This window comes from Argentina silus, assembly GCF_951799395.1.
Source record: "Argentina silus genome assembly, chromosome: 4".
NCBI classification, from domain to species: domain Eukaryota; kingdom Metazoa; phylum Chordata; class Actinopteri; order Argentiniformes; family Argentinidae; genus Argentina; species Argentina silus.
Genome location: NC_139658.1, coordinates 11069399 through 11095846, shown reverse-complemented (window position 1 = coordinate 11095846; position 26448 = coordinate 11069399). Strand labels below are relative to the sequence as shown.

At 44.0% G+C, this 26448-nt stretch overlaps 2 protein-coding genes across 2 annotated transcripts; both read left to right on the top strand.

Moving 5' to 3' along the window:
* Positions 1 to 1253: 1253 nt before the first annotated feature.
* Positions 1254 to 1904, top strand: LOC310803326 (achaete-scute homolog 5-like; the record flags this gene model as incomplete). The annotated part of the gene is made up of 1 exon (XM_083668061.1): positions 1254 to 1904. One exon carries the CDS (start codon positions 1254 to 1256, stop codon positions 1902 to 1904), a length of 651 nt encoding a protein of 216 aa, XP_083524187.1.
* A 1374-nt stretch (positions 1905 to 3278) lies between these two features.
* cacna1sa (calcium channel, voltage-dependent, L type, alpha 1S subunit, a) lies at positions 3279 to 26448 on the top strand (the record flags this gene model as incomplete). Its single annotated transcript, XM_083667698.1, has 43 exons — positions 3279 to 3466; positions 5094 to 5199; positions 8688 to 8827; positions 9282 to 9424; positions 9574 to 9726; positions 9837 to 10042; positions 10257 to 10360; positions 10622 to 10767; positions 11587 to 11668; positions 12450 to 12610; positions 12707 to 12932; positions 13482 to 13689; positions 13949 to 14069; positions 14189 to 14303; positions 14749 to 14848; positions 14968 to 15037; positions 15152 to 15284; positions 15390 to 15519; positions 15611 to 15670; positions 16116 to 16222; positions 16572 to 16659; positions 16965 to 17072; positions 17197 to 17249; positions 17621 to 17767; positions 17898 to 18099; positions 18327 to 18485; positions 18866 to 18976; positions 19159 to 19242; positions 20707 to 20754; positions 21264 to 21290; positions 21440 to 21565; positions 21695 to 21760; positions 21893 to 21984; positions 22466 to 22625; positions 22813 to 22940; positions 23600 to 23696; positions 23785 to 23887; positions 24036 to 24137; positions 24279 to 24406; positions 24635 to 24760; positions 25015 to 25196; positions 25461 to 25635; positions 26170 to 26448. 43 exons carry the CDS (start codon positions 3279 to 3281, stop codon positions 26407 to 26409), a joined length of 5451 nt encoding a protein of 1816 aa, XP_083523824.1. The 3' UTR covers positions 26410 to 26448.

The window sequence follows — 26448 nt, the reverse complement described above, 5'->3', positions numbered from 1 at the left end:
GTCCTGGCTTGAGGTGGTATGTATCAGTGTGACTCATTAAATTCAATGAACATGACATGAAGATCATGTCAATGGTAGTATCAGTGAAAGTGCCGCAATATATTGTCTTTTCACACCATTAATACCATTAATATATATATATATATATATTTTATTTTTTTTATTTGCTCTTAATAGTACATTAATGATTTAAACAATTAAAGATCATTCTCTAGGTTCACAGCATGCACTACACAGTCAAATCATAAGCTTGTCAGACTTGTATTTTTTGTCCTTGAGACACCTCTGTTCTAATGCACTTAATAGAGATGTATACAGCTGTCAAAGTTACATTGTAGTAATATACAGCTAGCTCTATTAAGTGGTTTTGGCAGACTATTCACTCTCTTTAGGAAACCTGATACTGTCTTAAAAAGAGGGGAATTCCTCTGCTGTCTCTCTCTGTGCAGCAGCCAGGGATGTCTCTTCATACAGGAGAGGAGAGAGAGGAGAGAGGAAGGAGAGAATAGAGGGATTAAAACATATTTAAAGATTATTGAGGGAAATTACAGTTCTGCCTCCAGATTTAACGTTCCCATGTTCTGTTCATTATCATGCTTCTTTTTTACTTTTATGATAGTTTGAGTGAGATAAACTTGTATAAGTATATACTGTAAAATTAAAAAAATATGTCATATGAGGTGTGTGTGATTGAAACATAGGTACCCAGATCAGTACAAAAAATAGATCTTTCAATCAACATACTAATTGATTGATATACGTTTGTCCCTATATGCTGTCAGAGCTAATGCAGTCTGATTCGTCGCAAGTAAATAGTAAAACTATTTGCCCCATAGTCATGTATTTCGGAGTCCATCAGTGTATATAAGAAACACAACATTTACACATAAAAGAGCTTTGCATTGCTTTGGATTCACGTCTAATCAAATTACTGTCAGAAGTTGTCGTTAACACTAACTCAAAGTGCACCTATCTAATCCTCTGCCTCTGAAGTTTGTTCTGTCTCATTTCATCTTTAAATGCATGTGATCATCATCATTATCCTCACAAAGTTATTTTAAACTTCACTTGAAATGAAGGAGCACGCTTGGTTAACTAACTAAGCTCTAACCTTTTATCCCTTCTTAATTGCATCCATAGATCTACAAGAGGAGAGGAGGAGAAGAGAGCATTTGAAGATGAAACTACACCTCATTTCTCTTTCTACTTAAAGGGGCAACGTCACAAAAAAACTGTCACAAACTGTTACCATCATGAGTGCTGCCTTCTCCCACTCGTTCGCAGACCAGAGGCCCACTTACCTGAATAGAGGCAACAGCCTGACATATGGTCTGTCTCCCTCTAGTGGTCACACAGAGAACCGTAGCCACTCCCATCACCACCACCACCACCTCCACCACTCAGGGTCGGACCCTCTCACCCACACCGTCCCCTTCCTCCTCTACCCCTCCAGCATGGACCCTGCCAGCCTCGGCCTCTACGAGAGCTCCTTCCGGGGCCACGGCCCCAGCCTCCTTCCCTACCTGCCCTCCTTCCACCCTGGGCGCTTCGGGGTCTACGAATGCCCCTTCGAGCCAGCTTTCATCCAGAAGAGAAACGAGCGCGAGCGCCAAAGGGTGAAGTGCGTGAACCAGGGCTACACCAAACTACGTGACCACCTGCCAGGGGGCGCCAGCGAGAAGAGGCTCAGTAAAGTGGAGACGCTGAGGGCGGCCATTCGGTATATCAAGTACCTACAGGGTTTAGTGGAGGGAAAGGGTCAGGACAGCAGAAGCCCCAGTGCTGCCCCCTGCAGGTTGAAGGACTCGGGGCATAGCGACGGCGGATCGCCACATTCCCTTTCAGATTCCGCCTCTTCCTCCCCTAGACTGGACTGTGGGGAGTCAGAGGGTTCTGGGAGCTAGGAGGGCATTGTGGGATGTGTCGTTAGTGAAACGGACATGTTGTTTGGATGGACAGTTACAGAAGCAGGATAGTGCTGAATGGTTACTGATTCCTAAATAACATTTGAAAGGAACTGATCCTATAAGAACAGCATACCATGAGTAAAAAGCTTGACTTTATTCACTTTGTTTATTGTGTTGTTGTTTTTTGTCTCAGCACGTTTTGTTTTTTATCAATTGATGTTGATGATGTCATGCCATGAACACTTACTGTAGCGTAACCTACAATTCATGAATCTATGAATTTCAATACTGTATATGGAAAACCTCAACAACCAGAAATTGTCCAAAAGCAAAACATTATCTGCTCTCTGACTTTGGGTTTTTAGTCCACTCCAATTTCTTACACACACAACTCACTAGTGCCAGTGTGACAAAACCAGGAGCCTAATAAAGAAACAAGATTAATCTTTCTATATGTGGTTTTTCGTATTGTACAACGGGGTGACTGATATTTGCTGGGCTATCTGCTCGACAACCTGTCTCCAGTGTTTACTTGCTGTATTTCACACAAAGTGTTATATTAATTACACAAAGCATTAGGCATGATAAGAGAGCAATTTGATACCATAAATAGGCTTTGTTTCATGTGCTACAAACACCAACTGTTGATACACATTTAGCCACAATTCAATCACCGACACAGACACATTTCCCACCATCTAACCCAACCCCATACTGTAACTCTACTCCCAAACATACATGTAATGTGATGTGAGTAGCCAATAGGGAGACACACACCACAACTCCATTGGGCAATGTGGCAGAAAGCATGTGTGTCAACGCCAATCAAAAGCCGTGGAAGTTCACACAGCATAGCCAATGGCTTAGGACAAAGTAGTAAGCCTGGCCAATGACAAATCACCACACCAATACTGTTAGCCAATAAAGAGGTACTTTAGAGCTGACAATTCCTAAACCCCATACTCTTAGTGCCTGTAAACCCCCCGCCCTCTTCAACCTACCCCCAGCCCTGCAGACTCCTCCCTTCCATTACTATATCTGTGCCCATGTCCTCGCGTGTCACCCCTCCCTGGCGGAATGACACTCATTGTCTATATTTGTTCTCTCCGCTGACCAACTGTTCAGCGAACCAATACTCTGACGAAGGGGTAGAGATCTGTCATCTCAGACAGGGACAGAGAGTGGGAGAGGGAGAGAGGGTAGATAAGGGGTATAGATGGAAGAAAGGAACGAGGGGTTGTGAGGTTTGAATGAGTGAGGACCTTGGGAGTGAAGACGAGTAGGAGTTGCTTGCTCACCTGTTGGAATACAGCACAATTCAGCTCTAACCACCATCTTCACTTGGACCCGAGCTCTCCAGGTTTAGCCAAGATGGAGGGTGGTAGCGACCCGCCGATGTCTTCCTTCATCATGGACGAGGAAACTCTGAAAAGGAAGCAGAGGGAGAAGCTGAAGAAGCTTCTGGCTACGGGGGGAAACCCTAGGCCCGCCCGCTCCCTCTTCTTCCTCACGCTGAAGAACCCCTTCCGCAAGGCTTGCATCAACATCGTGGAGTGGAAGTATCCTTGAAGGCTCAGGGAGCAGGGATCAGGATCAGGGTTTAAGGGTGACGGGTAAAGTAGTCACTAGATGGTGATGCAGGAAGACAAAGTCATTTCTACTGTGCAGAGACAATAGCAAGGTGTTTGAAAAAAGGGTTCCAAAAATGTTCTTCAACTGTCTCTGTGTGAGAACTCTTTGAAGAACCCTTTTGGGTTCCATGTAGATGATTCTACCTAGAACCACTAGTGGAACCAAAAAGGATTCTTAAAAAGGTTCACCCACAGGGGCAGCTTTATGGTTCTTTTTTTTTAAGAGTGTAGATAATCATTTAGTATTGAGGTTGTCACTAGATACCGTCAGCAACTTCAGCTACTCGTTCTTGGTTTTGGTTAAGGGTTAAGTTTAGTGTTTGTGGTTAAAATCACATATAGCCTTTGGTCTGCAAGTGCTATGCTCCCATCCTCTCTAGCTTGGCCATGTAGCTATCTCGACAATATGGTTGTCATAGCATTGACTGTTGATTATATCTATAAAGCACCTTTCTTTGGATCATGTATTGAAAAGGAGAAGCATCTCAAATGGTGGGTTGCAGCCTGTCCCTCTTGAGTCGTGGATAACGACTGGGTTAACATGAGCACCATGGCAATAGGTTGATAACTACACACACCATTAAGAGATTAATCCATGGGTCTAATTGCCTATTGTGGTGTAAGGGATTCAATTAGGAACAGAACCGATTCAAACCACACCAGGTTGGATAGAATGGAATGGATAACATTGTAATGGATTTCTGTCATAAATCATCAAGTTAAAGCAACACCATTGTCTAAAAAAAATCTCAGTTTAACCCCTGCCTAGTCGGAACCACACATAAATAGCGGCTCTGTTTTAGTAAGGAGTAATGAGAGTGTCGGCAGTAATGGAATTCTAATCCACTGGAGCCGATGATGGACACTTTTGGACATGTAAAATATGAGTTTGTTGAAGCAGCATGATGATATTTCTAGGGGATGGACAGCTGTCTTCCCACGTCACTGACTAAAAACAGATACACTAAGCTGATAGAATGCAGCCTCATCGCTCCTCTAGTGGTAGGATGTGGATGATGCAGTCTGAGAGGAGGATTGTAGGCCTTCTGTATTATCAACAGAAAACAATATTACCTTGATAAAGGCTTTAATGCTGCAACATCATTCATTGGAATCACAAAGATAAATTGTATATTGAACTCCCTTTGTCATTCAAAAGTGGTGGAATCTGAAGATATTGGCCACTCCAAAGTGCTATATTGAGGTAGACTTTAAATGGATGTTTGAACTTGACAGTTTCAGTTTAGCTCAGGTGCCAACTGAATTAGGTCACCTCGTCTTGTAATGGACCCAGATAGTGGGTGACTGTAGGCCAAAGTCAATACACACACACAACTAGCTCTGCATGCTTTCAACACTCTCCTGAGACACTTGACAGATGAACGTAAATGTGATGTGCTGTCTATGAGTGCCCCTTCAAGTGCCCCAACAATGCAAACTCACAGTGCCAACGGTTACATGAATCAGCATGGAAGGCATTTAGTACTAAGACATATGATCGCATCCATCCATTCCTTTGTGGTGTGGTGTGTTTTCCTGAGTGATCAACCTCCAGACCGTTTGAGATCATCATCCTGTTGGCCATCTTTGCCAACTGTGTGGCTTTAGCTGTGTATCTGCCCATGCCAGAGGAAGACAGCAACAACACCAACAGCAACCTGGTGAGTGAGAAGTGTGTGTGTGTGTGTGTGTGTGTGTGTGTGTGTGTGTGTGTGTGTGTGTGTGTGTGTGTGTGTGTGTGTGTGTGTGTGTGTGTGTGTGTGTGTGTGTGTGTGTGTATGTGCGCATGTGTGCGTAAATGAGTGCGTGCATGTATATGCGTATGTGCTCGCGTGCACGTGTGTGTGTGGGGGAACTCCCCATAAGTAAGCGTACTACAACCTTGGCCAAGAGGTCTGGACCTTTATGGCTCAGGAAGTAGTGCTTGACTGCCAGTTTAAGAGCTGTTTCAAATGTTTCTCCTCAATTATAGCTTCATCTGTACCATCGTATATTGATATTGGAAAGTGATGATGAAATACTGTAGTTAGTTGATAGCAACCAAAGGTACTCTAATATCAAGTGCCAGGCCAACAAGGGGCCTGTGAAGCCACCTTGGCTACACTTCTCATGGGCTTGGCTCAGTGGCCTGGATGGTTGGTGTCGCGCAGTTTGACATCAGTGTTATGTGATCCAGCACTAGAAAGTTGACCCAAGTGTTTTTTTGGGCCATCAGCCATACTGGCTGTAGGAACTAAATATGGTTCAACGTTGATGTTCTGTTCAGTTCTGGTCAGTTTGGAATTTGTAGTCCTATCAGGCCTTGCAGAAGGGGATCCACCTACTAACTATCTATCTATCTATCTATCTATCTATCTATCTATCTATCTATCTATCTATCTATCTATCTACTGTATCTAGCTATTTGTCTACTGTATCTGTCTATCTATCTATCTGTCTATCTATCTATCTATATCCAGCCATCTTTCTCTCTATATCTATATGTGTGTCTATCATCAATGCACAGAGCACGTTTCAGTATACAGTACAGCATGTGCGTATTTGTGTGACATAACCTCGCAATGACAAGGAAATAGACGTGCTCAACTCGAAATAAAGTTGAGTTTTGATTGATGTGTCTTCGGGTGCTGTATAGCCCAAGGTTGATCCGGTGATTATGCAATAAACTATCATTTATTTTTCTATACTTGAGAGTGCTGGCCGTATCATAACCTAGCAATGGCCAAATGACATGTCCCGTGTCCTGATAGTGACCTATACTACTTAGATGTACAAATCCATCTCATGTCATGAGTGTGGACAGAAACTAATAGTGATACCTTTGGCTCATAACACCCCTTCACTGAGAATCATGCATTGGCAAGTTGTGTAGTTGTCTCACACAAGTTATACGACACGAGATGCAGGCGATTTGGCTGGCTTTGACCACTGACCTGCTGCCTGTAGTATCCCAGCCATCCCAACACTTACATTTACAGAGACACAGATACAGCCAGGTTCAGTTTCATCTCTGTGTGTGTGTGAATGGGATGGTGGTGGTGTAGCAAATGAACTGTGCCATTTGGGGTCTTATTCAACCTTTTAGCTTAGTTGAATGTACCCATGTCAACTTCACAAATGTTCTAAGATGTTAACTTCAGTGTAAGATTTGATGTTTGTGTGAGATGTATATATATATACATTTTTGTTTACCCAAATCAATAGTTAATGTTCTTAACTCTAATGTCAAAGGAATTACCCAACTTTCATGTTATTTCTTTTGATTAGAGTAATGGAGTTGAGGAAGAATATCAAGTGTATTGTGTGAATTATAATGAACATCTCAGTTATTAGAGAATGAGACACGTAGTGTCAACTATTATCATCCTGTAGGGCTCGGCTGTCAAACATCAATGACCATCTCAAATGGGATATCTTTGTATCTCCACTATTTAACTCACAACCCTCCGCGACAGCAGGCACCAAATCCACATTATGATCTGTTTTTGATTGGCCACATACAGTAGGTGTCGTCTACAGTAACTGTCCTATGATATAACTGTGTGTCTGTATAAAACAGATACTGTATCTATTTACTTTGTTACGATACAGAGCATTGAAGCTGTATCTGTTACCAGGCTTGGGGTCAATTCCATTTCATGACACTACATTTGTAATCTTACCGTGGTCTGTGAGTATATAACTGATCTCTATGGATCTGAGGGATCAAAGTGCCTCTGACCCACATTGTGATGTCAGAGAAATAGAGGCTCTGTTCACACTAGAGCGCTGGCCAAGGGGTTACAAAAGCTTTTCCCAACAGACTGGCCCATATCCCTGCATGATGACCTTGACCCAGGTGATGGAGGGGGACAGGTGCTGTTTCTCTCCTGTCACTGATTCCCCTCCCCTCCTCTCCAGTCCCATGCGGGTAGGGTGTGTAAAGGCTTTATATTTAGCCCTCTACACATCAGGCACTGGGGCAATGGGAGTGTGTCTGTGTGTGTGTGTGTGTGTGTGTGTGTGTGTGTGTGTGTGTGTGTGTGTGTGTGTGTGTGTGTGTGTATACTGTTTACTACTACAAATTCTTCTAAGAAATGTATATGGGTTGTCAGACTTACATTAATGTCACATTACATTACCATGTGGGTTCAGCTACTCACTTCATGTCCTTTATCCTGTTAAATAGTCAGACCCTTTAAAGACATGAGGCCTCAAATATAACATAGTATTGCATGTTAGCCATCATCAGCTACAGTAGACCTATTTTGTTTTCATGCTCATCTCTGCCTCTTTCTCGAGTTCAAGTATTATTTTATTTTTTGTGTTGTGTGTGTCCAAAATGTGCATACATTGGAATTGAGCTCTAGTGAATTCAAAACAGGCAGTGCAAAAAGAGGAATATGCATACTGTACATATGCAGTTGCCAAGATGAAATATTCATATACTGCTCATTAACATCAGTATTTTCCTGCCCAAATTATTTGATGAAGTCCCATTGAGATAAAACTGTCAGGTTGGAAAAAGAGGTGTAATACAAGTATGCATGCCGTTGAGGTGAGCTCTGAGGGGTGCCCAGTTGTTAGTTAGCAAGGGCATTCCCTAGATGCCTGTCCTGAAATGGGAGAGGAGAGACATGACATACCAATGGTGGGGGGGAGGAATGGGAGGATCAATGGGTTAGCCAGTTAGCTAACTCCAGTAAACAGTATGAATCCACCCAGATTCACTGGTGTTACAGTCAGTGATATATGTACACATATAATGGTTGCAAGTCCACATAATTAAAATGTATTGGTAAAGTCACGATACGGATAACAACTTTAAAGCTTTGAAACTTTGAATGTGTCCATGCGTACATACTGTAATCTTGACTTGTTTACATTCTGGTAATCAATATGTTCAAGTCATAAGGGCAAGTTTTTAAAAATGATAAACTTGCAACTGGGAGTTATAATTAATAGCTCACTAATACAATGATCATGCTAAGTTGTATACAATTTAGCAGTACTGAACCAACAAACAAACAAACACATTGACCTCTTGTTCAAGTTACTTAGAATATTGTAGTTATGCTGAATACAGTATGTTACTGACTATCTTAGATGAGTAACCAGAATGATCAGGATTAACAGAGTAACTGACAAAACCTTCCTTGTTGTTTCACAGGAGAGTCTCGAGTACATCTTCCTTATCATTTTCTCAATAGAATGTTTTCTGAAGATAGTGTCGTATGGATTCCTCTTTCATGCAGACGCATACTTACGAAACTGTTGGAACATATTGGACTTTGTCTGTGTGTCCGTGGGGTAAGAAACACTTTTCCGTCTTCAAGTTTTTTTCATGAGCCACACAGTGCATTTGTAGTATCAATAAACACTAATACAACAATCATGCTCAACAATCAGTATAATCAAACAAATTACTGGATTGGTGAAAACCATGTAATGGAGACCATATATTGACCTATGCAGTCATGTCAGGTCAGTGATAACTCAAAAGATGTGGGAGTATCTAGTATGTACTACTGTATATGTTTATCGAAAATAATCATCATATTTCAAAAACTAAATAAGACATCAACTCAAAAAGTACAAGCCACCTACTAGAGGTATAGTTATTAGTATTACATAAGTTTGTTGTGTCCAGCTTGAAGAGACTACAAGGAGAAAGCAGAAAAAATTCAATGACAAGAATGTGTGGTATTATGAAATGCTTCTCTGTTGAAAGGTTGATTATTACTGCAGTTTTCTCTCCTTTCAGGCTGTTCACCGTTCTTATGGACTCCATCAACCACATCAGTGGGGTGGAAGCTCAGGTGGGAGAGAAGGGTGGGGGCTTTGACATGAAGGCTCTCAGGGCGTTCAGGGTGCTCCGGCCTCTGCGTCTCGTCTCGGGAGTCCCAAGTAAGAAACCAGACCAAACCGGCTTCAGGAGTTGATTTGGAACTGGGCACCTTTTTTGTTTTCCTGAGCTCAGTTTCCATATTTAGCTAAATTATTATTCTTTGTTTGATTTTCCAATGTTTTAAATCCACCCTGCCTTTCCCCTCCAGGCCTGCAGGTGGTGATGAACTCCATTTTGAAATCCATGTTGCCTCTGTTCCACATCGCCCTCCTGGTCTTCTTCATGGTCACTATTTATGCCATTGTGGGTCTGGAGCTCTTCAAGTGCAAGATGCACAAGACCTGCTACTATGTTGGCACAGGTAGTACACACACACACACACACACACACACACACACACACACACACACACACACACACACACACACACACACACACACACTCCCTGACTCTCACCCTGATGTCCTGCAGATATCATAGCCACTGTGGAGAATGAGAAGGCGTCTCCCTGTGCCCAGGCGGGTAACGGCCGGCGCTGTACCATAAACGGAACGGAGTGTAGAGCTGGCTGGCCAGGACCCAACCATGGCATCACACACTTTGACAACTTGGGCTTCTCTATGCTAACTGTCTACCAGTGTATCACCACCCAAGGATGGACAGATGTTCTCTACTGGGTACTGGCTATTATTATGTATACTAAACAATGCTACACGACTTTGTTAGATGCATACAATCTTAACCTCGCTATGTCTTCCTCTCCTCTCTCCCTTGCCCACTCACATCCTTTCTCTCTTTCTCTCTACCAATCTGTGGTATTACCTGTCTGTTTATCTCACACTCTCCTCCCTCCCTCCCCCCCTCCCTCCCTCCCTCCTCTCTCTCTCCCAGGTGAATGATGCTATCGGTATGGAGTGGCCCTGGATGTACTTTTTGACTCTCATCCTGATTGGCTCCTTCTTCGTGCTCAACTTGGTTCTGGGCGTGCTCAGTGGGTAAGTGCGTTCTCTACCTCTCTCACCCTGACCCATTCTATGTCTCTCCGTTCAATCCACCTCATTTTGTTTTTTGTCCTCGCTCTCTTTCTCTCTGCCTCTCTCTCTCTCTGTCTCTCTCCTTCTCTCTCAGATTGGCACTCTAGGAACCAAATTGACTACCCCCGTTATGGTTTGATTGATTGAATAATTGGTTTCTCTCTGCCCCTCTCTCTCTACCTCTTTCTCTCTCTATCTCTCTCTCTCTTTCCTCACTGTCAGTGAGTTTACTAAGGAGCGAGAGAAGGCCAAGTCTCGGGGAGAGTACCAGCAGCTAAGGGAGACCCAGCAGTTGGATGAGGATGTGAAGGGCTACATGGAGTGGATCACGCAGGCTGAGGTCATGGACAACGACCAGGAGGGACAAGGTAACACTATCCTCACCTAACCCTATCACACACCTACACACTCGTATCACACACTCCTATCACAACCCTATCACACACCTACACACTCCTATCACACCCCTACACACTCCTATCACACACTCCTATCACAACCCTATCACACCCCTACACACTCCTATCACAACCCTATCACACCCCTACACACTGGATCAATCAAATGAAACACGAATACGAATATAATGGAATATGAAAGAGAGAGTACCCAACCATATCCCTACTACTTACCAACCAGTGGGTGTTTCCTGCTTCTGGAATTTGAGGAGGCAGATATTGAGAAGGCAGTTTGGGGGGGGGGGGGTGTCATGCTCTCTTGCTAACTGCACTTTGCCCCTTGACTCAACATGACATTCAACCTGTGTGCAAGAAAACAGTAAATAAACACAGCACTCAGAGCAACCACTCTCACTAGCGCTAGCAGGCCGTTCAAAGCCTCAGACCACACCAATACTGGGGTCACTCAAAAATCTCAGTGCTCTGTGTATTATTCTCTCATATTTCTTGACAAATGAAGCAGTTTTATTCTGCTCTTGAATTTCTCAATTGTTAATGCACTGCCTTCCTTGCCACCTCACACGACACACCACTGTTAGTAACAATCCACAGAGAATAGAATAGAACAAAATATGACAGAGAGGGTACCCAACTCTAACCCTACTACTTCCCAACAAGCCGTAGAGAATAGAACAGAATAGAATAGGATAGAATAGACAATAAAGAACAGAACAGAGCAGGTCATTATAACACAGCAGCAACAGTGACATCATCACACGTTGTCCTCAGGTCTGCTCCCCCTGGAGGATGGAGACTCAGAGCCAGGAAGCCTAAACAACATGGACACCATGCAGCGCATCATCTACTACTAGTAAGTACTGTACACCAACACAGTGTTTTTCTGCAAGACCTCTACAATCTTAGAAAAAAAGGGTTCCATTTCGAACCCTCTGTTGAAAGGGTTCAACATGGAACACAAAAGAGTTCAACTTGGAAACCAAAGAGTTTTACATGGAACCCAAAAGGCTTCTTCTAAGGTAGTAAAAGGGTTCTTCTTCGGTACTAACTCAACTAACATATTTTTTAAGGAGAGTGTAGTCTCCTGTAGGTGTTTAGATAATTAGATATCAGAAAAAGCTACTGAGGAAAAGCCTTACTTGATTTAATAAAAGCATACAGTACATTGTCTATTTTTCTGTTATGTTAAAGGTCCAGTATGTAGTTTTGAGCCATGATGGCCGTGGTAAATAGGTAGTGACCAAGGACTGAGATAACATGACAAAGAACATTAGGTGAACAGCTGTTTTGGTCCAAACAAAGCGCTTCCTAAAATGTTGAGGTTGAGCAATTGTGTTGAGGTTGAGTGCCTTTAGGTACCTATTTAACATTTTGTTTGTTTACAAGGATATGCACATGTTTGCTGTTGTTAGAAAACATAGTATATGTATATTATTAAAAATGTAAGTGTAGCCAGAGGGGGCAGCAATCTGCAAAACTACATGCTTCAGCTTTAAGCTTGATTTGATTTGAGGGGTGACATCTACATCCTAGTATCCTCTCTCCTACCTTCCATCTCTTCTCTTCTCCTCCTCTTCTCCTGTGTTTACCCTCCCGTCCTCCTCCTCTCTCTCCTTCTCTGTTTGTCCGTTCAGTAAGCAAGCCCGTAAATGGAACCGTTTCTTCCGTCGTAAGAGTCTTGTATATGTGAAGTCCAATCTGTTCTACTGGTGGGTGATCCTGCTGGTGTTCCTCAACACGCTGGCCATCGCTACTGAACACCATCAGCAGTCCCAGAACCTCACCAACTGGCAAGGTCAGGGTCTACTTACTGTATATTATATCTTTAGCATAAAAAACAAAAGATCCTCCCCTCCCCCTCATTCTTCCCTCATCCTTCCTCCTCTTCCAGACAACGCCAACAAGTTCCTGCTGTCCATGTTTGCCATCGAGATGTTCATGAAGATGTACGCCCTGGGTCTGCCCTCCTACTTCATGTCGCTGTTCAACCGCTTCGACTGCTTTGTGGTCTCCACCGGCGTGCTGGAGCTCATCCTAGTCCACATGAACATCATGTCTGTCATGGGCATCTCTGTGCTGCGCTGCATCCGCCTGCTCCGCCTGCTCAAAGTCACCAAGTAAGAACCTCAGCCATAGAAATATAGCATATAAAATGGTCATGGTCATTCACCTGCTGCGTCTGCTCAAAGTCACCAAGTAAGAACTTCAGCCATAGATATGTATCAAATAGAATGGTCCTGGTCATCCATCTTCTGCTTCTGCTCGATGTTAAATACCTCTGCCATAGAAATATCGTAAATAGAATGGTTGTTGTCATGGTTGTGGTCATGGTTGTGGTTGTGCTGCTTCTGCTCAAAGTCACCAAGGGTGGATGGAGATTCAGCCATAGAGATATATAATATATAGAAGAAGCAAGGCCAAATTGTAGGGTTTCAGGTGTGTTGGGCCAGAGTTGGACCAAAGCTAACACACACCATAGCCCTCCAGGAACCAAATTGACTACCCTGTAATGACATTTTTGAGTGTGAATCCTGAAAAGTGCTATATTGTTATGGTTTGATTGATTGATTAATTGGTTTATTAATTTATTGATTGTTACCATTCACGCTTGATCTATGTGTGTGTGTGTGTGTGTGTGTGTGTGTGTGTGTGTGTGTGTGTCTCAGGTACTGGACCTCCCTCAGTAACCTGGTGGCCTCCCTCCTGAACTCTATACGCTCCATCGCCTGCCTCCTCCTCCTCCTCTTCCTCTTCATCGTCATCTTCTCCCTGTTGGGCATGCAGGTGTTCGGGGGGAAGTTTAACTTCCCTAACCAGGAGAAACCGCGCAGCACCTTCGACAGCTTCCCTCAGGCCCTCATCAGTGTGTTCCAGGTAGGGCAAGACAAATTAAGTTATATAACCATTATCGGAAAGAAGGAAGGAATTGTAATGATGTAAAGACTTAACGCAATGTTTTAACTAAGTATTGTGATTATCTAAACCATTACCACAATTAATGCAAACTCAATTATAGATATTTACATAAGCACGAATGCCCACAAGGTATATTTTAATCTAATTATCAACATTATCTGGATAATTATCAAAATAGTGTGTTGTATCTCAGTACATCGTCTCTGCTCTCTTCCAGATCCTGACAGGTGAAGACTGGAACTCTGTGATGTATGATGGCGTCATGGCGTACGGTGGTCCAGTCATGCCTGGGATCCTCGTTAGCATCTACTTCATCATCCTCTTCGTCTGCGGAAACTGTATCCTTCCCCCTGAGTGTGCGTGTTTGTGTGTGAGACTGAAATGCTTTTCTTGTGATTGAAACTCACAAGATGATTCCATTTCCTGTCGTTTTGAACTTTGACCTTCAGCACTCCAGACATCCTGCTGAACGTCTTCTTAGCTATCGCCGTCGACAACCTGGCAGAAGCAGAGAGTCTGACCATGGCACAGAAGGAGAAAGCTGAGGAGAAGAAACGCAAGATGCTACTCAGGTGAGGACTTCAAAGTCTCCAAAAGTATTTTCGCGGTTCCTTGTTTCCTCTCTCCTCGCCTCCTCAAAACGCATTGAAGGAGAAGATCCAAAGTTACTCCCTTCTGACCTTCTCTTCCAATGTGTTCAAGTTCAATATATAAAACATCATTGCATCACAATATGAAATGAGATGCTCTTTATGCTCCATTATGAGGACCACTGAAAGAAACAGGTAATGCAAACATACTTATACAATGGTAAAAAAAAACAATGGTATAAAATAGTGACCATAGACTACAAAATAAGGAGAGGAGGAGAATTGAGAAACGACTGTTGAGATTCAGCCCAGGTGTCTTTCAATCAGTCTTTACTTCATTTGTTACATTTGTCATCAAAAATAATCAATGTAATGTTTGATAGCAGAAACAGTTGGATAGTCAGACGTATTGACCTCTTTTTCCCAGGGCTAACATGCCTGATAAGGCCACAGAAGAGAAGGCCCTCCTGGCCAAGAAGCTGGCAGAACAGAGGGCCAAGACTGAAAGCATCCCCACCACTGCCAAGGTCGGCCATTTTGTTTTCTTTGGACTTTGTAGTCTCTGTAATAACATGTGGGTGAGTTGGAAAGTATCGTTAATATTGACATACACTCTTGATATCTAATGTATATACTTTTGTCACAGCTCAAAGTGGATGAGTTTGAGTCACACGTGAACGAGATCAAGGACCCATTCCCCCCTGCTGACTTCCCTGGTAAAACCTGTTCTGTCATGCATTCATGTACAGCCATGTCAATGGCATTTAGTTTTCACAGAATTTAGAGTTTTGAATGTGAGTCCTGTGCTGGCCCCTCCTTCTTTCATCAAGGTGATGATGAAGAGGAGGAGCCTGATATCCCAGAGAGCCCCAGGCCTCGTCCAATGGCAGACCTGCAACTGAAGGAGGAGGTGGTACCAATGCCAGAGGCCAGCGCCTTCTTCCTCTTTGGCCCTCAAAACAAGTAATGAGGATGATGATGATGATGATGATGATGATGATGATGATGATGATGATGATAAAGACTGTGTCTGCTATAGGATTTAAATATACAATTTTTCCTGTCCAGGTTCCGTAAACTGTGCCATCGGATTATCAACGCCACCGCCTTCACCAACATCATCCTCCTCTTCATCCTCCTCAGTAGTTGCTCCCTGGCCGCTGAGGACCCCATCGACCCCATGTCCTTCAGGAACCAGGTGCCTATACATCTGCCTGTGTTACTCTCCCCCTCAAACCCAGATTTTCTAGGACTGTCTTAGGTTTTTCTTATGTCTGATTTCCTTGAAGGTGCTGGCCTCTGCTGACGTAGTCTTCACCTCAGTGTTCACCGCTGAAATTGTTCTTAAGGTAACTGGGAAGTTCAAATTGCTTGCTCTTTATTCTCTAGTGTATTCTCTTTATTCTATAGTCTTTTGTGAACAGTCCTTACTTAGGATAAGTCTCTCAGCAGTATCAGTGGCATCATTTGTATTCTCTCTGAGTATAATTTACAGTATAGTGCTAAGAAAACGACAACACAGTCATCCAATAGTGGGGACTAGACTTTACAAGTAACAGAAGCTCTGGTATGGTGACACATATTACTACCATATTTGTTCGTGACTGCACACTTAGTTTACACTGCCCTCTGCAACACATAAACAGTAGTGCACTGGTGCAGGTTTTGTGTGGGTATCCTGCAGTGCTGAGTCGGCATGAGGTTTTCATGTGAGTTTGATGTGGGTTTTGCGTGGTTGTTGTGGGTTTACACTTTATATCTCACCACCTCAGTATCCTTCCACCTCTCTTCCAGATGACCACATATGGAGCCATTTTACACACTGGCTCTTTCTGCCGGAACTCCTTTAATATCCTGGACCTGCTGGTGGTCAGCGTATCCCTCCTCTCCATGTGCATGGAGTAAGTAGTCCCTGGAAGTATATCTAATGGTGTCACATATTTAATTGTGTGTTCTGAATATGTTCCCCAGACATAAATGTGTGCTCTAGCATGCAGATAGGAGTAGTCTCTCTCTCTCTCTCTCTCTCCAGGTAGAAATAGAGATGATACTTCAGTAATGTGTGTACTATTGTACCTGCCCTGTCTAGGGGAAAATGCTTCACTGTCCAAATACTTACAGAGGACACTGTATGATTGTGTGTTCTGAATATTGTGCCCAGATGTGAAACATATGCTCTAGATCGCTCTCCAGATAGAAATAGAGACAATAGATCAGTAACGTGTGTGTTATTGTACCTGCCCTGCATAGATCCAGTGCTATCTCTGTGGTGAAGATCCTCAGGGTGTTGAGGGTACTGAGGCCTCTCAGGGCCATCAACAGGGCCAAGGGTCTCAAGGTGAGTTTACCTTAATAACTCACCAAAGCTAGTGTCACTTACCTCTTTACCAATTCTCTTCACTTCTACACTCTCTGGGTGCGTCCCAATAGTCTGTCCTCTATTCCTCACATCGTTCTTCCTAGTTTCCTTTCCAAAACGCAATGGCAGTGTTCCTCATTTGGATAGTCTCCTCCAATGCTTTTGGGAAGGAAGCAAGGAGAGAGGATGCAAGGTACATTATAGAGGAAAGACTATTGGGACACAACCTATATATCTACTGCTGTCCTCACGTGTCAACTTCTCCCTTGTTCTCCCTCATCCAGCACGTGGTCCAATGTGTGTTTGTGGCCATCAAGACCATCGGCAACATCGTCCTGGTCACCATGCTGCTGGACTTCATGTTCGCCTGCATAGGGGTCCAGCTCTTTAAGGTGAGCAGTGTAGACATGTACATGTACTGTATGGTGCCACATGAAGAGACTATAATACATCCTCATAAAAGCCAATTGTCTAAGCTAATTGTGCTGTTTTAAATGTTTGTGTTTACCAATCCAGGGCAAATTCTATGCCTGCACGGATCCTGACAAAATGACAGAGTTAGAGTGCAAGTAAGAGACTTTCTATCTACTGTACATGTATATCCTCTGTACGTATATCCTCTGTATGTATATCCTCTGTACGTATATCCTCTGTATGTATATCCTCTGTATGTATATCCTCTGTACATATATCCTCTGGATGTATATCCTCTGTATGTATATCCTCTGTATGTATATCCTCTGTACGTATATCCTCTCATACAATATCACTGTACAGTACATTATGGTTCTTTCTATAGTTTGTTCTCTCCATATCGCTTACTGGGCTGCTTCTTTTTCCTTCTACTACTTCTTCTACTCTCTTCTTCTCCTACTCGCCATTTCTCTCTCCCTCTCTCTCTTTCTTTCCCTCTCCCTCTCCCCCACTCCCCATCCTCCAGGGGATTCTACATCAAACACCAGGAGGGTGCCCTCCATGAGATGCAGATCCACAAACGTGAGTGGAGGAACTCTGAGCTCAACTTTGACAACATCTTTAACGGCATGCTGGCTCTCTTCACCGTCTCCACCTTCGAGGGCTGGCCAAAGTGAGATATGAATGAATGCCAGTTATCAGTTATGTAAAGGATTAGCCATATGTACTTTGTATTTTGACGATTTGTACTTTGTGTGTGCGTGTGTGCGTTTGTGTGTGCGTTTGTGTGTGCGTGTGTATAGGCTGCTGTACAGGGCCATTGACTCCAACATGGAGGACATGGGGCCTGTGTACAACAACCGCATCGCCATCTCCGTCTTCTTCATCATCTACCTCATCCTCATCGCCTTCTTCATGATGAACATCTTTGTGGGCTTTGTCATCGTCACCTTCCAGGAGCAAGGCGAGGAGGAGTACAAGAACTGCGAGCTGGACAAGAACCAGGTGTGTGTGTGTTTATGTGTGTGTGTGTGTGTGTGTGTGTGTGTGTGTGCGCGCGCGCGTGTGTGTGTGTCAGAGAGAGAGAGAAATAGAGAGTGAAAGAGGGGTAGAGAGAGAGCAAGAGCAGTTCATGTGTATGTTTGAAAGACGGAAAGAGAATGTAGAAATACGAGTATTAATCACTTTATATTTGACTTACTTCCTCGATTTATCCTATTTAACCCGAACAGCGCCAGTGTGTCCAGTACGCTCTGAAAGCGCGGCCACTGCGCTGCTACATTCCCAAGAATCCCTACCAGTACCAGGTGTGGTACATCGTGACTTCCTGCTACTTTGAGTATCTCATGTTCCTCCTCATCATGCTCAACACCATGTGTCTGGGGATGCAGGTAAGAACACCAGGATTGGGGGTCACGTACAGCAGGGATTAGGGGTCACGGACAGCAGGGATTGGGGGTCACGTACACATTACTAGATATCACATAATCTGGCTGCTCCAATAGTTGTAGAATGAATTTTGTACATTTTATCGGTCACCTTATATCACTGTAACTAGAGTGTAATGTTATTAACTGCTTTTGACGAGTAAATACAAGGTGTTAAGGAGTACTTCCACATGTTCAAAAATGTCTTGTGATATGTCTCCCCTCACAAATTGTCATGACAATTTATATTTATATGTATGTTTGTTGAATGTCTATGTATGTTTGTTGAATGTCTATGTATGTTTTTGTGGTGTTTTTGGAAATGTTGTTTTTGTGTCTCCCAGCATTGTAACCAGTCGGACCATGTGACGCACCTGTCAGACATGTTGAATGTGATCTTCACCGTCCTCTTCACTGTAGAGATGATCCTCAAACTGATGGCCTTCAAAGCCAAGGTCAGTGTCCTGTAGTGGAGAGGCCTCTCTGTAGGCACTACGTTCCCTAAAATGCCCTGTAAATCAATCCCCCCCCCCCCCCCACCACACACACACACACACACACACACACACACACACACACACACACACACACACACACACACTTACACGCCTGATCTGATGCATTATCCTTCCCTCAGGGCTACTTTGGAGACCCTTGGAACGTGTTTGATTTCGTCATTGTCATTGGCAGCGTTGTTGATGTCATCCTGAGTGAGATTGATGTGAGTATCCCATCAATAATACACGTATCATATACAGTATATACTCTTTCTGAGTGCTCACCATCACTCAAAACAATTGTTAGCACTCTGTTTGAGAATGCAGCACGGTGACTAAGAAGGTATTGTGTAATTACAGACTTACACCAGACCGTACACACTGTAACTGTTATAGTATATATTTTTTGCGGTGTGGCTAGTTTCCCATTTGGATTTTTTCCAAATAACTTTTTCATTTCTCTTCCCTGGGAGAAAAACAGAGTCATGAAACTCTACAGCTAATTTCACTTTTTTTTACTGTCTGCTGACTATGTGGACTGTGTTTATCTTGATACCCCACCCACCCACCCACCCACTTAGCGACACACAAGCCAGGCTACCCTGCCAGCTGTCCACCCCAGCAATAACTCTCAGGACGCGGTCAGTATTTGCCCCCTGAATACCCCCTGAACTCCACCAAGACCAACCCCCCCACTTCTTTCCTTGCTACACACCCACCATGCCAAGCCACACCTCCTCCTCCTGCCCAGGCCCTGGCTCTGTTCCAATATTTGATGCATCCTACCTTCCTCCCTTTCTTAACATATCGCTGATCTCTGAATGATCTAATAAGTGACAGGTTTCCACCAGGGATGTAGTGGTAGAAAAAAAGTCGGGTAAATGCTGGACAATGAAGAAAATTAAAGAAGGCAACCGCTAATGCTAAAATCTTGGAACAAAACAATGTGCTAACACTATTTATCATTAAAACGGTGCGTAAACAGCATTTTCGTGCGTTTACCCTCCACTACTGGCTTCCACTCCATTGGTTTAACCAATCAAATTTGTACTCATCAAATCAAGGGATGAAGGAAGAAAGGAGAGAAGGAAGGATGTATTTTTTAAGTATTTGAACAGGGCACTGTTGTGTCACCCCCCTTTGAAGGTCCTGCAGCACCTGGCGCTTGCCCCACCCACATGCCATGCCTTGAACATCACACTCTGTTTCTTTGGTTACTTTATGCCCCTAACAGCTGATCCCAGAACAGCTTTTTGAGGTTACAACAGATTGGGACTTCTGATTCCAAATCAGTTTGGTTGTTATGGGCAGGAAATAACCTCTGTCACCCTGGTTCACCTCCCACCATGTGTCTGTCATTCCAGAAGTAAGTTAAAGGGACAGATCACCTCAAGAATCTGAGTTTGTCAGATGATGATATGCACCCCTCAGAAGCCAGTTACATAGCCTAAATGTCCATCCTGTTGCATATTTGAATGTCATCCTTTTGTGTATTTTTATGTGCTCACATACCTTCTCTCTATTTCTCTCCCTCCATATTGCAGTCTTTCATCTTCCATTTTTCCCCTCCGATGCTCCATGCATACCTCCCATGGCTGACCCACCTCTCTCCTTCCTGTTCCACCACCACTATCTGCTGATGTCACTTCCTGTCTGACCTCACTTCCTGTGTCTATCACCCCTCACAGGCAGCCCTGGCCACCTCTGGAGGACTGTACTGCCTCCATGGCTGCGCTGTAATTATTCACCTGCATGAACATTGCATAGACATTTGAACCCAGAATCTCATGTCTGATTTAGTGAGACTAATGTTGCATAGGTATTATATGAATGTTGCAGGCGCTGCATGGATATTGCATGAGTGTTGCATAGGTACTGTATTGCATAGCCATTGCCTTGTTATTGCCTGGGCGTTGCATTGAAGCTACAATACATGTACTTTGATTTGTGACTGAAAATGTGTTGAAAGTATTAACTTCTCCTGACACTATCACATGTATTTACCATGAGTAACATGTTGTTGTGGTGCTCATGCAGGAGGGGACTAATGTAACATTGATGACATGATTTTCCAGGCCTCTACTAACCAGCCTTGCTTCAGAAACCATGTTGTGAAAGGTGAGGTCTGCATCTTTAGCTACTGACTTCAAGTTGCGTTATGCTGGCATGTTCTGTGGGGAATAATGTAAAAGTATAATTAAGAACATTATGAGTGACTGAACTCTTCATGTCTCTGATATTCTAGGAGGTGAACCCCATGCAAGCTATTGCGGTATGTTTCAAGCCATCACGTACAAACAACACACCAAAAATGTATCAAACCATTGTAGTAACTGCTATCACAAAGTTAAAAGCGTACTATTCATACAAAATGAATGGCAAAATAATCATATTTGTTGATTGTCATATTTTTCTGAAAAGGATTCGGAAAATGCGCGGGTGTCCATCACCTTTTTCCGACTGTTCCGTGTCATGCGTCTGGTGAAATTGTTGAATCGCTCGGAGGGGATCCGGAACCTTCTGTGGACCTTCATCAAGTCCTTCCAGGTCTGTGCTCTACGTCTTGGTCTCTGTGTGCCATATTCTGACATTGTGATTAGTTGTTGTGTGGCAGTCTGATGTTGTGATTGGTTGTTGTGTGGCAGTCTGACGTTGTGATTGGTTGTTGTGTTCCAGGCACTGCCCTACGTTGCCCTACTCATCCTCATGCTGTTCTTCATCTATGCTGTTGTCGGGATGCAGGTACTGTTACACACACACACACACACACACACACACACACACACACACACACACACACACACACACACACACACACACACTCACATTGACCTATGAGCAACACACATGATCGCTCTATCTGTTCCCCTGCAGATATTTGGTAAAATAGCCCTGATAGACGGAACCTACATTAACAGGAACAACAACTTCCAGACATTCCCCCAGGCGGTACTGCTACTCTTCAGGTGGGTGTGCTGTCAGTCTAGTTACCCTCCCTCTACATATCCTTCATGTTAGAGTAATTTAAAGGGATAGTTCACTATTTTACACCTTATAGTCAAATGGTTCCCTATCTTGAAAGTAGTCTACTGTATGAGCCAGGAAACTTAACTCTGAACCAGAAATTACAGTTTCGCCTGGCCCTACTTTCAAGGTAGGAGGAACCATCTGACTATAAGTTGTAAAACAGTGAACTGTCTTTGAGATATGGTCATCTCCAGAGCACCTGGCAGTCAGTTACCAACATGGGTATGTGTTCAGGAGCCTGTTCAACAGATTGCAACAATACAGAATGTTCATATAGAAATGTATTGTGTAGAACAGGTATGATTGTCTTGTCATAGACAGAGGAGTTGTCCATTTTAAATCGATATATTACATTACTACTGTCTCACTCACTGAGTAGATCCACGGTGTGCTCTCTCTTTCGTCCTGCTTCCTGTTCAGGTGTGCCACAGGGGAGGGGTGGCAGGAAGTAATGTTGGCCTCTTTGTACGGGAAGAGGTGTGATCCCAAGTCAGACTACCTGCCTGGGGAGGAGTACACCTGTGGAGCCAGCTTCGCCATCATCTACTTTATGAGCTTCTACATGCTCTGTGCCTTCCTGGTAAGTGTGTACACACACACAAGCAGAAGCACAGGTGCACTCACACACACACACACACACACACAGGTACACATACGCATACGCACATGGACACGTACACGTACACGTACACGTACACATACACATACACATACTATACACATAAACGTACACACACACACACACTTAATATTGTTGTCCTCATCAGATCATCAACCTGTTTGTGGCGGTCATCATGGACAACTTTGACTACCTGACACGTGATTGGTCCATCCTCGGCCCCCATCACTTGGACGAGTTCAAGAAGATCTGGGCGGAGTACGATCCAGAGGCCACGTATGTGTGTGTGTGTGTGTGTGAGCTAATGAACCCAGGTATGGAACAGAGTCAAGAGACAAATATAAAATAATAGGGTATTTAATGAGGGAATAGCAGGGAACGGAAAAAAGCAGGGCGGAATGGTAAACGGGGTAGGGCAGGCAGGCAGGTAGGCAGACATGGCAGGTCGGGGCACGTAGGGCAGGTTGGGCAGGCAGGAGAAGTAGACTAGGCAGGCAGGGCAGGCATGCTGACAGGAGGACAGGCAGGCAGGTGGATAACCAGGTTGAGGTCCTGTAGCATAAAGAGAAAATGATCAGACTGAGTACTAAGACACTAGGACTTAAGAACCAATATGTGACGAAGCGGCCGAGAACAAGACTAACTTGGAAACAACAAACAACGATCTGGCGAAGAGTGAATGGGAAGCCGGGGTTTAAATACAGCGAGGTGATGAGCAGATGACCAACAGGTGAGCAGAATGAGCAGGTGGAGATGATGAGTGACAGGGAACCAGAGCCTGGCCACGCCCCACACACAACACAAACAGACAGACAGACAAAGACAGACAGGAGAGAGGGAGGCACTGGCACAGACTAGGTGGAAGTGGAGGGTGTGACAAATGAAACAGTTACAGTATGCAACTGAATCCTGTATAACTTCATCTGGTCCTGTAGGGGGCGTATTAAGCACTTGGATGTGGTGACACTGCTACGGAGGATCCAGCCTCCTCTTGGCTTTGGCAAATTCTGCCCACATCGAGTGGCCTGCAAGGTGAGAGCCTCAACCGTGGCATTATTAGAACCAATTCTCGATGCACTATCTTCTGTCATGACTGGTTATATGTTGTGTGTGACTGCAGAGGCTGGTTTCCATGAACATGCCACTCAACAGTGATGGAACGGTCACCTTCAATGCCACTCTGTTCGCACTGGTCAGGACTGCACTGAAGATCAAGACTGAAGGTAAGTGTGAGTGTGTGTGTATGCATGCAAGAGAGAGAAAGACAGAGAGAGAGAAAGAGAGAGAGAGAGAGAGAGAGAGAGATGTCATATGCATCGTATTAGAGGTCAAAAGAGACAGGCACCTCACCGTGGTCCTTCTATTGGTCAGGAAACTTTGAGAAGGCCAATGAAGAGCTGAGGGCCATCATCAAGAAGATCTGGAAGCGCACCAGTATGAAGCTGCTGGACCAGGTCATCCCACCAATCGGAGGTGAGCTTTCGTCCCCTGAGCATGAGCTCTAATGAAGTTTGAGAGTAGACTCTATCATCGTTGCAACAACATACATGGGACGTTTAGACGGCCATGCCGTGTTGGGTTATCACTACATGTGTTGTCTCTGTGGTGTGTCAGATGATGAGGTGACCGTGGGGAAGTTCTACGCCACCTTCCTGATTCAGGACTACTTCAGGAAGTTAAAGAAGCAACAGGAGGAGTACTACGGCCACCGTCCCACCAAGAGCACCTCCACTGGGATACAGGTGAACCTTCCCAGCTCATAATGTCAAACCTTTACCTGCAAGGCCATAAGTCATTTCTAATGTGACAACGATATCACCTGTTGGTGTTCAATGTACTATGAACAACACTTTTATGAGTTATTGTTATGAATTATACCCCCCCCCCTCCCCCAATCTATCAATCACCCCCCCCCCCCATCTATATATCACTCCCCTCACTCTCTCTCTCTCTTTCTCTCTCTCTCCTAGGCTGGTCTGAGAAGCATAGAGGAGGAGGCTGCTCCAGAGCTGCAGAGGGCTATCTCAGGAGACCTGATGAATGAGGAGGAGATGGACAGAGCCATGGAAGACGCAGCAGAGGAGGGCATCTTCAGAGTGAGGAAAGAGCGAGAGAGGACAGAGGACAGATAGGGGGTGGGGGTTGGGGGAGTTCAGAGTGTGAGAACAAAGAGAGAGAGAGAGAGAGAGAGAGAGAGAGGAAAGAAAAGGGAGGAGAGCAGAGAAGAGGAAAGGAGAGGAATAGAAAGAAAGGAGAATGACTACAGAAGGCAACAGAGGGCTACAAACTCCCCTATAGCCACTTAAAACATCTCTTCCCTTGTTGATATTCTTTATTTTTCTGTGGCCAGAGGGCAGGTGGTCTGTTTGGGAACCACGTGGACGCCTTCTCCAACGAGGGGGGTGCCCCTAACTCGACACAGGTGACCAGCCAGCGCCCCCTGCAGATGGCCTCAGGTGGCGAGGGGGCTGCCAACCATACCAACAACAATAACACCAACATCAACAACAATGCCAACAGCGCACAGGAAAGGTAAGGCATGGAAATACACATAGTTTATGGTATTTATTGACCTTTGTGTGTGTGGTGCACATTATAAAAGCCTACTGTATCTGAGTTAGATTCAGTGCGAATAAAAATTAAAAACCAAAAGCACAAATGTAACTGTGTCTATGAAAGTGTTTGTATAGGCTATGCTTTTTTCAATAAAATAAATTAAATTAAAATTAAATAAATAAGTTCAAAGTTCTTAAGCAGGTTGATAATAATCTAACTGACTCTGTTTCACTTTTCTAGCTTTGCCTATGAGATAGAGGGCTGCGTACAGCTTCATACTGTCACAACCAGCAGAAGTCATCCAGACACAGACCAACAACTCCAGATCTCCCCCATTCAGGACACTGCATCTATCAGCTCCGAGCAGGCCTTGGGGCAGGACTCCATGACTGCAGTTGACAGACTGATCCAGGAGGTGAGGAAGGAGGCTAATGAATTCTCAGCATTATGATGAGTATGAAATAACAGAGAAAATCTTTGTGAAATGTGAATAACTTGTACCAAAAAAGAGAAGCATGCTCACACATGTACTACACCAGTATCAATCTCATATAGATTTGTTTAAAGTGGGGCTGCACTGGCTGATTTCGCCTTGATTTTCCTCTTCATTTAAAAAAAATGCAACTGAGAACGAGACTTCTTTTGGAGGTATGGTTTGATGTACAAAACCCAACCTTCGAGAATCAGGATGTAACAATTCACTGCCAATCACTCTGTTCACAAAAGAAAGAAAATGGATCCATGAAAATACTGGGCTTATGGCCATTGTTATTACACTTTCTTGGTAGATTTTGATTCTAGAGTTTCTGTATATGACTACGACCGAGGCCACACCGTTTTCAATAGGAAAACTCTTTCACAAGTTTAACCATCTTCTTATGACTTTTTTTTCTGAAATTCACATTTTGAGTCAGGCATTTACAATGTCACTCTCTCTCCCTTCTCTCAGGCCCTGATTCATGGGGGTTTGGAGAGCTTGGCCAGGGACCCTCATTTCTTGTCAGCAACCAGGCAGGAGATGGCTGAAGCCATGAACTTTGACCCTGACGACATGGAGAATTCTGCCACTGAGCTTCTGAACGGTCGCAGAGGCAGGGTTGTCAAACGCAAGAAGCAGTCAGCCCTGTCAAACCATGGATCAGAGCTGAGCGAGCCCAGCCAATCAACTACACCCAATAGCCTTGTATAGACCAATAGGCTTGTAACACAATGCGCTGCTGAGTGTCAA